The sequence below is a fragment of the Propithecus coquereli genome, unplaced genomic scaffold (assembly GCF_000956105.1).
Source record: "Propithecus coquereli isolate 6110/MARCELLA unplaced genomic scaffold, Pcoq_1.0 Scaffold26, whole genome shotgun sequence".
Classification (NCBI taxonomy): Eukaryota; Metazoa; Chordata; class Mammalia; order Primates; family Indriidae; genus Propithecus; species Propithecus coquereli.
The window spans coordinates 5,707,408-5,720,247 of NW_012148174.1; the positions used below are offsets into that span (position 1 = coordinate 5,707,408).

The 12,840-nt window shown below is 44.2% G+C and overlaps 1 protein-coding gene across 2 annotated transcripts in view; it reads right to left on the minus strand.

The window, feature by feature from the left end:
* Positions 1-12,840, minus strand: part of ABCG2 (ATP-binding cassette, sub-family G (WHITE), member 2 (Junior blood group)) — a 51,625-nt gene that overhangs the window by 27,428 nt on the left and 11,357 nt on the right. The window contains exons 1-5 of one of the 2 annotated variants that reach the window (XM_012647247.1): positions 10,698-10,772; positions 9,745-9,966; positions 2,201-2,260; positions 1,468-1,582; positions 735-887 (exon numbers count right to left, since the gene is read on the minus strand). In XM_012647247.1, coding sequence (XP_012502701.1) covers positions 735-887; positions 1,468-1,582; positions 2,201-2,260; positions 9,745-9,947 — 531 coding nt within the window. In that variant the 5' untranslated portion in view covers positions 9,948-9,966; positions 10,698-10,772. Of the gene's footprint in view, positions 1-734; positions 888-1,467; positions 1,583-2,200; positions 2,261-9,744; positions 9,967-10,697; positions 10,773-12,840 lie in introns of those variants that run through there. The other variant, XM_012647246.1, reaches the window with a different exon arrangement.

The following is a 12,840-nucleotide window of genomic DNA, read 5'->3' on the forward strand; positions in this document are numbered from 1 at the left end:
GAGACCGAGGCAGGAGGATCACTTGAGCTCAGGAGTTCGAGACCAGCCTGAGCAACAGCGAGAACCCATCTCTACTATAAATAGAAAGAAATTAGCCAAACAACTAAAAATAGAAAAAATTAGCCAGGCATGGTGGTGCGTGCCTGTAGTCCCAGCTACCCGGGAGGCTGAGGCAGGAGGATCGCTCGAGACCAGGAGTTTGAGGTTGCTGTGAGCTAGGCTGACGCCACGGCACTCTAGCCCAGGCCACAGAGCAAGACTCTGTGTCAAAAAAAAAAAAAAAAAGATATCAAGTGAGACATGACTTCCACAGGGAGGGTGAGGGAGGACATACGGGAAAAGCCATGTGATGAACACTTTTGCATGCTATACACTGCCACACTTCATTTCCAGGATTCAGCCACTGTGAAGACTTTTTTCCAGATTAATCTCCACTTTCACATAATGTTACAAGTTGCTTTTTTCACTGTTACAGAAAGCAATCAATTTTTTTTGTTTGTTTAAAGAGATAGACTCTCCCAGCGTTGTCCGGCCTAGCCTCGAACTCCTGGGCTCAATTGGATCCTCCCGCCTCAGCCTCCCAAGTAGCTGGCACTACAGGTGCGTGCCGTCGAGCCTGGCGAGCAGCCACTTTTGACCATACACGTTATAGAAAACTTCTGAATAAAAGTCACTGCATCCACACAGAGGAGGTCCTATTTGCTACAGTGTTCGTCAGTTTTTTTCCGCGTTACCTTAGAATCTGCCACTTTATTCAGACCTAATTCTTGAATGACCTTGTTAATCCGTTCATTTTTTTCATGATTCGGCATAGTTGTTGGAAGTCGCAGAGCTGCCGAGAACTGTAAATTTTCTCTCACCGTCAGAGTGCCCATCACGATGTCATCCTTAAGGCAAAATGGCATTTTAACAAGACATACCAAGTCTTTCCTAAAACCGTCACCCTTTCTTATATGTAACTTAATCCACATAAATAACACAGCTAAGATAAAGTTCTAGTGAATGATGAACTTTCAAACTGCAAGTGGCAAAAATTCCATACACAGACAGCTGCAAAGGCTCATGGAATCACCTCCATCCCCTATCCGTACACCCAAATAGAAGGCAGGTAATTATGATGACCACCAGAAGACATTTCCAGACTGCTTTATACAAGGATTTGCCAAAAACATCTTTCTAAGTTAGGGGGAAAAAGGTGAGGGAGGGACAAAAAAGGATAACAGTAGTATCTTTCAGAAATCGTATAAAAACGAGCATTGCCCTTACTAGGGTCATATTCCAGATCCTTCCTGCCTTTTCACTTAAAACGACCCTGAATCTTACGGGAGACTGTGAAAAACTGGTGTTAAGAAATGTGGTTCTACGAGCATGTCACACAATCAATTAGAAGCACACTGAACTACCAGCCAAAGCACATGCCTGTACAGAAACAGAGGAAACCAAAAACGAAAGCCCACTAATACTTACTTGTACCACATAACCTGAATTACATTTGAAATTGGCAGGTCGAGGAGCTCCATTTATCAAAACATCTCCAAATAATCCATGTGGATCTTTCCTTGCAGCTAAGACATCTAATAACCTATAAAAGGAAATACATGTTGTGGGGGCTTTTTCCTCCAACACTGGCCATATCTCTCTGCTACTCTGAATCTGAATTCTGATCAAGTTAGAAAATTAGCCAGTCAAGAAATTCTACAGTTTAACTAAAATTGGATATATTTTTAAGTTCCCACCTTCCTTTTTTGATATATGCTACAAGAGAGGCCCCAAGCAAAAGACACCATAAGCTAATCTAGCACAGACCTTCCACATGGCCCGCCCAGCTGTCTGACCTTGGTGGTCCCAACAAGGGCAAAGTGCTCTTTCATCCAGGACTCATGCCTTCACTCATACCTTCTGCTCCATCTCTCCACTTTTATCATCCTCTTTCTTTTCCTCCCCATTATCTCATAACATGGTCAACCACTATATGCTAATCACCGTGTCATGCCCTATTAGTGAAGCTGACTTAACACCACTTCCTGGTCCTTGAGACATAACCACAAGTTAGCACAACCGCATGTCACCCACAGTGCCTGGAACTAGACCAGACATGCACAGCAAATGCTCAACAAATACCTGTGCACCAAAAAGTGATTTTGAAAAGCACACTAAAACCACACAGAAAAAGCTTACATATACTCTCTCTCATACTCACGAAGATTTGCCTCCACCTGTGGGTCCCAGAATGGCATTGAGGCCAGGTTTCATGATCCCACTGTAACACAAAAATACACTGATTTATTATTCTGCTTTAAATTGGGTTCTATTAATTTAGGATCTGTTCATAGATGTAACCTTCTTGCTACAAATAAAAAAAAAAATTTAGGCTCTGCATTGAATACAGTCAATGAAAAATTGATGAAATTACAGATAAAAGATTAATAGAAGTGTAATACACAAAGGATGTTAAGCACTAGTCAGGACCTTTAAGAAAAATGGCTCAGGTCTTGCTAAATTCCTTTTACTGGCCGGGCGCGGTGGCTCACGCCTGTAATGGTAGCTCTCTGGGAGGCCGAGGCGGGCAGATTGTTTGAGCTCAGGAGTTCGAAACCAGCCTGAGCAAGAGCGAGACCCCGTCTCTGCTAAAAATAGAAAGAAATTATCTGGACAACTAAAAATATATAGAAAAAATTAGCCGGGCATGGTGGCGCATGCCTGTAGTCCCAGCCACTCGGGAGGCTGAGGAAGGAGGATCGCTCGAGCCCAGGAGTTTGAGGTTGCTGTGAGCTAGGCTGACACCACGGCACTCTAGCCGGCACAACAGAGCCAGACTCTGTCTCAAAAAAAAAACAAAAAACAAAAAACAAATAAAGACCAAGCAATACTGAATGATTAACCCAAACCTGAATAGGAACACTCTAAGACAAACAGTTGGCTTCTTTGGCACTAAACACACTCCAAGAGTTTCAATTTGGAGCAGTGGCTAATTCCAACTCCATTCACTCAACACAATTATCGAATGTCTACTATGTACGCACAAAATATTGTTGTAGGACATGGGATAGAGCTGAAAACAAACCAAACAGACACACAAAAAACAAAGTCCAGGCCCTCGTGGAGTTTACATTCTGGTCCAGGGATCAGCACGCTATACTGGTCACCTGTTTTTTCTTTCCATAAACAAAGGCTTATTAGAAGAGTCATGTTCGTTTGCTGACGTATTGCTGATGGCCGCTTTCGTGCAACACCATAGTTGAGTAGCTGCCACACAGATGTACGGCTCATAAAGCTGAAAATATTTACTCTATGGCCCTTTATGGAAAGAGTCTGCAGACACCTGTTCTAGTCTATGATCTACACTTCACTGGTCTCCCCACCTTTTCCCTCCACCCTTCTATCACCCCTTAAGCCTCATTCCCCACCCTTATTTACTACTTCACCGCATTTGTGTCCCTCACTGCACCAACAAAGACCTGCCAACAAAAATTATGACATATTATTTCTACCTCCTGCACCCTCCCCCCGCCCATAACATGCAGCACAGTGATCTACAACCACTGAATAATGAATACTGAACTGGTAGAATGAAACTTACCCAAAGGATGTGAGTCTCGTCTATTACATTTTAGTGGATAATGGTCAATCCCTTGGCCTTGTTTTGTCTATGGACAAGAGAGGTCACGGCCCCCTCCATCGTCACCGCCCAACACACACACACACACACACACACACACACACACACACACGCACGCACGATCTTCACTTTCTCAATCTCCATGCTCCAATTTAGGTCCTCCAATTTAGGGTTGGGAATTCTATCGTGTCTTCTAATCCTTCCAGTAGAACAACAGTGAACGTGCTCCAGTTTTCTGAATCCCCCATTAGGCTACAAGGTTCCTGAGAACAGAGGACTCACCTGTGTCCATAACATCTTGTGCAATGCTCTACCCCTAGCAGGCCTTCAAAATTTGGTGAATAAATGAATCTTTACATGTTTATAAGTGAGAATTACTTCTAAGAAGACAAAAAAGTTTCTAATAAAAAACAGAAGTCATGAAGTAGGGAATAACTTCCTGGAAATAGACATATTCTGTCTGGAAAGAAAGCTTAGTAACATTCCCTACTTGTTATTACATGTTCAAATAATACGTTGATCATTTCTATTAGACTTCCCCGTGCCCTTCCTTTCTTAGTAGGGGGATGATGAAAATTCTGGGTAAAGGTGCAGCAACGCCAGCACCCAGAAACACAAGCTGTCAAGGGGGATGGGAGGGAGGGGAGAGCACGGAGAATGGGGTGATTGCTTATACCGGGGAATAAGAAAATTGAACAGATCAGTAAATATATTAGGGATTATGTGAGCCAGATTTTCCACTTTTTCAGAAGATTCCATAAACATGGAAATGTGGAAAGAATCCTAGGGTGTTAGAATGGAATTGGAGGTATTAGTGAGACGTCATGGGTTTTAACCTACACATACAGACAGCTATAGAAAGACAGAGAAAGCGCCCAGCGTGCTATGGAGCGGCCGCCCACCACTCCTCTTGCTCCTTCTGGCCAGGTCTGTGTGTGAGGCCATTTAAAAAAGTTATACGTGGCGGGGCACAGTGGCTCATGCCTGTAATCCTAGCACTTTGAGAGGACAAGGTGGGAGGCTCACTTGAACCCAGGAGTTCGAGATCAGCCTGAGCAACGCAGTAAGTCCTGTCTCTACAAAATAAATAAAAATATTAACCAGGCATGGTGGAGTACACCTGTAGCCCCAGCTACACAGGAGGCTAAGGAAGAAGACTCACCTGAGCCTAGGAGTTTGAGGTTGCACTGAGGTATGATGATGCCACTGTACTATAGCATGGGCAATAACGCTAGACCCTGTCTCAAAAAATATATGTATCAGGCTGGGCATGGTGGCTCACGCCTGCAATTCTAGCACTCTGGGAGGCCGAGGCAGGAGGATCGCTCAAGGTCAGGAGTACGAGACCAGCCTGAGCAAGAGTGAGACCCCATCTCTACTAAAAATACAAAGAAATTAGCTGGACAACTAAAAATCTATATAGAAAAAATTAGTCAGGCATGGTGGCGCATACCTGTAGTCCTAGCTACTCGGGAGGCTGAGGCAGGAGGATCGCTTGAGCCCGGGAGTTGGAGGTTGCCGTGAGCTAGGCTGACACCACAGCACTCTAGCCCGGGCAACAGAGTGAGACTCTGTCTCAAAAAATAAAAAAAAAAAAAATATATATATGTATATATATATATTAAAGGGGGGGCAGGTATGACAGCTCACACCTGTAATCCCGGTGCTTTTGGAGGCTGAGACAAGAGGATCACTTGAACCAAGGCCTCCGAGACCAGCCTGCAAAACACAGTAAGACCCCATCCCTACAAAAAAAATAGAAAACTTGGCAGGTGGGGGATGGGGTGGCACATGCCTGTAGTAGCAGCTGCTCATGAGGTTGAGGTGGGAGGATCACTCGAGCCCAGGAGTAGAGGCTGCAGTGAACTATGATGACACCACTGTACTCCAGCCCAGGTGACAGAGCAAGATCCTGTCCCCCCCCAAAAAACAGTTACACATGTATGGGATGCACACGTGTGCGTACACATAGGCATCTATATATTCATTAGGTCTGTCCACTGAGAAAGTCTAGAAGCAGTGACATCCCAATAGCAATGAACATTCTAATCACCCAGATTTTGGTTTTGTAAATGCCACCCTCCGTGAAAACAAACTGCTGCTTCCAGGTCTGAGGCAGGGTGAGTAAACAGTGAGTTCTGGAACTTCTTGTTATGCCAAGGAAATACTCAAAGAATGAGGAGATACGTCAAAATAATGAGGAAGGAAGGAAGAGAAGGAGGCAGCTTCTTTGCAAGGTCTCCCACTGATCCACTCAGAAATAGTAGGAGTATCAAGATAAATAATAATGCATTGCTGTTGAATGCTACTGAGTAAAATGCGAACCCACTGCTGATGAGGGAGGAAGCTGTTTCCTTTTAGCAGAATGCAAACTAAGAGCTGATGAAAACAGAAAATCACCCTGTGGCAGCCATCACATGGCGGTGGGTGATTCGGGCAGCAGGCATCGGTGGAGGCTGAAGCTGGTGCGTTTAATGTGGAACAGGATTCTGGAATGATGCCAGTTTGTCTCCCCTTATAATACTGATCAGTTACAAACGGGGAAATGGTGACATTACGGTGAAGTTTGACGGACACCAACACGATCGGGGGATCAATTTTAACATCACCTGGTGTGAGATGGGACAAGAATATCCCAGGCTAGAGGAGACAGAAAGGACGCGATGCTGTGGTCGGCCAGCTACATCAGGAGTGAGGCTGACCAGCCGCCCCTGAGGACCGGCCGTTGTTCTCATTCTGAGGCTGCATTTCCCCTCGGCTTCTCCCAGCGACAACTGCGTGGTTATACAGCAGAGGGTCCTTATTTCTGGAAACCACACACCAGAGCAGGTAGGACTAAGGAAGCACCATGCGGACAGCCCACCCTCTAACATTCCAGGAAAAACACTAATGACAACGGGAACAAAAAAGACAAAGCGATGGGAGCAACTGCAGTGACATATTAACAGTTGGGGCATCTGGCTGGAAAAGGGTTATGTTTCTGCAAGGTTTAAATCTAGAATCATTTCGAAATAAATTAGGAACTAAAAACTCCCCAATCAGTATAACGAATTTCCCTGAAGATTACAGGATATCCACACATCTACTGGAATGGACATTTTTTTCCGGAGACCTTCAGCATCGATGAGGAAAACCACAAATGCTGGGTATGGAGACAAAGGAATCATAAGAGGAAGATTTTTCCTAAGGTGGCGGAATCATACCTTTCTGAATTCTCACGGTCAGATTTTGTTTTATCTTCCTCCCCACCCCCATAAAGGACATCAGGTGATAGTTACTTAGTTACTAGAAGTGAGATTGCAAAAAGTCCAAAGGAAAAATAAAAAGCAAGATCTCATCAGCTCTTTTCGAATATACTTAACTATCCGAATGGTGATGGTGGCTATCAAAAAGAATATAAATGAGAGAGACCCTTCCCCTACCCCAGAAACTGTACTTAGTTGAAGACAGCAGACAGGAGAAAGACTGCAAGAACTTCAGCCAAAAAAGGGATGATTTTTCTAATGGATATCTAAACCAGAAATGTAAATAAGCGACAACACCAGTCCTCGGTGTCCTTTCAACAGTAAAACCTGAAAGAACTGCAAGATTTAACTGTGTTTTTTTTTTTTGAGACAGAGTCTTACTTTGTTGCCCCGACTAGAGTGCCATGGCATGCCGTCAGCCTAGCTCACAGCAACCTCAAACTCCTGGGCTCAAGCGATCCTCCTGCCTCAGCCTCCCTACAGGCATGCGCCACCATGCCCGGCTAATTTTAGTTGTCTGATTAATTTCTTTCCATTTTTAGTAGAAACGGGGTCTCGCTCTTGCTCAGGCTGGTCTTGAACTCCTGAGCTCAAATGATCCTCCCGCCTCGGCCTCCCAGAGAGCTAGGATTACAGGCGGGAGCCACCACGCCCGGCCGATTTAACTGTGTTTTTATGAGCCCGAGAATGCACGTAAGGATGAACTCATCCACTGCTGAAATGCATACCATCTGACCATAAACAACAATGTGAAGCCTTGAGCAGATGAGACTTATAGTGTACCAAGTTACTAATTTACCAGCTTTAAAAGATAAGCAAGATAAATGTCCCCTGACCCAGTACGCATTTTAAATACATTCAACCTGCACATAGTCACATCGTTTGTTACCTTCCAACTCTCTCAGCACAAAAATCTGATGTGACCAATATTTTCTCAATTATTATCTTTCACAAAAAGCTTGTGAGCTTTTTCAAAAAAAGTCAATCAAGGCCGGGCGCGGCGGCTCACACCTGTAATGCTAGCACTCTGGGAGGCCGAGGCGGGAGGATCGCTTGAGGTCAGGAGTTCGAGACCAGCCTAAGCAAGAGCGAGACCCTGTCACTAATAAAAATAGAAAAAAATTAGCCGGGCGTGATGGTGAGTGCCTGTAGTCCCAGCTACTCGGGAGGCCGAGGCAGGAGGATCACTTGAGCCCAGGAATTTGAGGTTGCTGTGAGCTAGGCTGACGCCACTACACTCTAGCCCGGGGGATGAGCCAGGTGACAAAGTGATACTCTGTCTCAGAAAAAAAAAAAGAGTCAGTCAATTCTATCTAGGAATGTAAGCAAAAGATGAAAGCTTTGCATCATCATTCCTTTCCTTATCTTTTAGTCAGGGTTTCTTAACCTACTGCAGTCCCCAACCCCCCCAGGCAGTGGTACCAGTCCGGCCGCACATCACCGCCTGATCCCACCCCACCTTCCACCCCCACAATGCACCACACTCCCATACCCCCAAGTCCATAGAAAAATTGTCTTCCATGAAACCGGTCCCTGGTGACAAAAATGTTAGGGACCGCTGCTATACGAGAAAGCGACAAGGAAGTAGGTATGACAGCAGGTGTTGCTGTACGCAGAAGGTTCTAGTCCTGCACAGCTCCTAGCCTCAGCTCAGTCAAGTCTCAGATCCCCATGTTTCGCTCCCACCCACCCCCCAAATTTCCTCTCCTCTCTTGTAATTTCCTGGTCCTCCAAAAGAGGTTGGCTGCTACGAACAGAAAAGGTGACAGTCCCATACAAAACAGCAAGAAAATACGAGAAACACCTGATTCCATAAAGGTTTGCAGCCACACTGGGCCAAAGGGCTCTTCATATAACCACTCCTCCAGCCTTGCAGAGTCAGAAAAAGTTGCTAGCTTTGTCCAGGAGGAAGCATTTTCCTCATTAAACGAATAACCAAAACACATAGGCCATGCCGTCTGAGCAAACCCAAATTCCCTCCCCGAACCACAGAGGGGATGAATTTGGTTCGGGTCTCTAGAACTCAGAAAAACATTTAACAATCCCAACGGCTAGCATCTGTGAAATAACAGAGATCGCTGGGAGGAGCAGGTTCTATAGAGATGCTCCTTCCCCGCCCCCCTCACTCCCTCCACCACATGATAAATCCAATGCTGGATGAAGAGAATGAAAATCAAGTTACTAGGGGCATTTAACATATAATTAAATGTACTGATTTGGATCCGAAATTCTCATCACTTTGGACTTCAACTGCATGACTTTTTAAGCTAAATTCTAGTTATCCTATAGTGAAATATTTTCTGCCTAGTAGAGGGAAAGCATTAAGTAAATTTAAACATTTAAAACAAGTCTATTCGAAAAGCAAAGTATTTTCACAATATATTGCCATTTCAACCTCCTTGCTCCTAGAACATAAAGCGCACGAGTATCTAATAAGGTGTCTGCCTCGGAAAGCACATCAGCGGGTCTTCCATTCACAGATTAGAAAACCGAAGCTCGGAGACTACGATTATATCAAAAAGCAGTATACGGGACCAAAAATATGATCAAAAAGCAGTAAATCATATACCGCCAGGCCTCTTTCCACCAAACCACAAGACTCACTCACGAAAAACTAAATGACACGTTAATTATTTTCTCGAGCAAAAGTTGATGCGCATGGTACAGCCATTTTTAAAAACTTTCTGGCAGTTCCTTTGAGAGTTAAACATATACCTAACATGTGATCCAATCACTTCATTCCTAGTTTAGCCAAAAAAATTAAAGTGTGTACAAAGACTTGTACACAAACGATCATAGCAGCTTTACTGGTCATAGGAAAAACGTGTGAAGTTCACTGTAGGTTAATAAAGCTATCTTTTAAAAAGTTCATGCACATACCTGATATTTGACAGTATGTCTTTTTCAACTGTTTTTCGACCACATAGAAAGCCACTCTTCACTTTTACTCGATAGCAGATGTTATGAAAACTTAATACCGCTCCTTCACTGATTGTCTTCAGGTCGTTGGAGGTTGACCTGGGTAGGCCATTGGTGTCACTTTGTGACACTGGGATAAAAACTTCGACATTACTAGAAGACATCTGGAGAGTTTTCGTCTTTCTGTAGAGAGAAAAGCAACAGTAAACTGACAGTCCAGATAAATGAGATCGCAAACACTAGGTAACAATATTTGCATACATATACGCACATATGCACACTATATATACTAGATAATGATGCAGTATATACCATACTAGGGTATAGGCTAATCTCTCTGAGTAGAGATGCAAAAAGTCTCAAAAATACTAGAAAACTGGCCGGGCGCGGTGGCTCACGCCTGTAATCCTAGCACTCTGGGAGGCCGAGGTGGGCGGATTATTTGAGCTCAGGAGTTCAAGACCAGCCTGAGCAAGAGCAAGACCCCGTCTCTACCAAAAAAAATAGAAAGAAATTAATCAGACAGCTAAAAATATATAGAAAAAATTAGCCGGGCATGGTGGCGCATGCCTGTAGTCCCAGCTACTCGGGAGGCTGAGGCAGGAGGATCGCTTGAGCCCAGGAGTTTGAGGTTGCTGTGAGCTAGGATGACGCCATGGCACTCTAGCCCGGGCAACACAGTGAGATTCTGTCTCAAAAAAAATAAATAAATAAAATAAAGAAGTTTAAAAAAAAAAAAGTAAGTAACCTAAAGATAATTAAAGTATATGGGAGGATGTGCATAGGTTATATGCAAATACTACAGCGTTTTATAAGGGAGACTTGAGTACCCATGGGATTTTGGTGTCCCAGGGAATCCTAGAACCAATCCTCCGCAGATACCTAGGGCCAACTGTAATGTATGGACTTCGCACCTTTACTTTAAAAACTTCTTAAACCAGTCGGACGCGGTGGCTCACGCCTTTACGTAATCCCAACACTCTGGGAGACTGCGGCAGGAGGCAGGAGGATCGCTGCCAGGAGTCTCAGTTTGAGGTTACAGTGACCTATGATCTGCACTTCAGCCTGGGTGACAGAGCGAGAACCTGTCTCAAAAAAACAAACAAAAAAACGCCCACTTCTTCAGCCATTCCCCATGTCTTCGGAATCCAAAATATCCTAATTCCAACACCAGCCATCGCTTCTATTTCCATCCCCATTTGAGGTTCATTCAGCCGCTGAGGACACTTTCTAACCTTCGCTCAAGACTCATTAAGAGAATCAAATGCTTCCCACTGACAAAGGTAACAACTAGAGCTGAAGTACCCAAGAAAGATCGATCACCCGCACCCACGCAAGACAGGGGGCCACAGCTTATAAATACAATAACAATTTTAGAAGTGTGAGTATAGAAAGTTTGCCTTCCTTGTGATAGGATTAAAATTTGTGATTCACATTGCCTAAGAACGGCTTAGTTTTTTGCTAAGATTCTAACTATCTTCCTCAGGAAGATGCAGGCCCTTAGTATTCACGAGTCATAAACCAAGTGATTCGACAGGTATAACCAAGGCACGCCATCCAGCCGAAGCACGGTGTATCAAAGGAAAAGAAAGAAAGAAGAAAGAGGAAGGAAGGAAGGAAGAGAAAGAAAGAAAGAATGAAACTTTAATTCTAACCCCAATAAGGAACATCGCCCTTACTCTAAGATAAAACAAAAAATATAGAGTAAGGCTTAAAAAATAAAGAAAATATAAGATCTCAGCACCAGATTAACCTCAAAGTACCCAACATCTAATTAATACAGTATGTTGGGTTTAGGCAACTCCCTAGAAGTAACAACTGCCTTCAAGTAAACATTAATCTTTTCCTACGGTCAGAAGCTTTCTGGTCCTATGTGTTACGCTCCTTGGATTAACATCATCTTCTTTTTATAAAGAAAAATACCCAAACCCTATCTAGATTTCCCTGTAACAAAAGTCTGCCTGCCACCTTGTTGCCACCTTGCTTCCAGAGTACCTGATAATCCTAATTGGGTTTTTATCACTTTCTGTGTCCCAGATCCAAGGCAAGGGACCTTAACTAAAAAGAAGCCTCCGGTGGCTTTACAACCTGAACCCAGCCTGCTCTTGTGATCTGACCTGATTAGTATCTCAGTCAACCCGAAAAGTCCTTGCAAACACGACCTAATGGCTTTATACACAGATTCCTTCTCCCTTTGAGTCACCGCCTTCCTGATCTATCGCTTCTCTCTTCTTGTTGCTTTCTAACTAGTGAGGCCACATTTTTACTTTTTTGAAAGGAGTAAACGTTTATCTTCAACATATGTTCGTAACCTATTCCAAAAATGATAATCCACATTAAGAATACCATTTTTTCTCTATTTTTCCTCTTCACCATACCCTTCACTGTACAGTCCACTCTTACCAGTGCCCAAAACTTAAAAGTTTTCATACAGTGAAAACTGCACGTAGGTAAGAAAAGTACACAGGTAGATTCTAAAGTCCTCAGCCAGCTACCTGCACAGTTGTAATGATGACACAAAGTGGTAGAAGCCAGGGTTGCCTCCAGTCAAGAATTCTGGCCCTACCCTGGCGTTTTTATGGAGAGCTGCACTGCGCCTCACAGCCATAGGGCGTGCTGCCTAAGTACGTGCCTCCTTAAACTGTTTGCTGAGGTTAATGCTAAGCGATTACAATCCTGAGCAGCTAGGAGGCCTCAGGTCACTATCAGGTGATCGCTACAAACTTATCAATGGAAAGAAAGAAAAAAAAAAAAAACCTGCATTTTAACTTGCATTTAAAATGGATCCTATTGATCAACAGGGAGGGAGGGCAGGTGTGAAGCAAGGCTAGTTGGCAAGGGCTAGTTGGCAGAGACCCAGGGCAGACATGCTCAGACAACACGGGTGGGGCCTGGGTAATGGCAGAGGGGACATCAAAAGTTCAAGGGCTCAGGCCAGGCGCGGTGGCTCATGCCTGTAATCCTAGCACTCTGGGAGGCCGAGGCGGGTGGATCGTTTGACCTCAGGAGTTCGAAACCAGCCTGAGCAAGAGCGGAGACCCCGTCTCTACTAAAAAT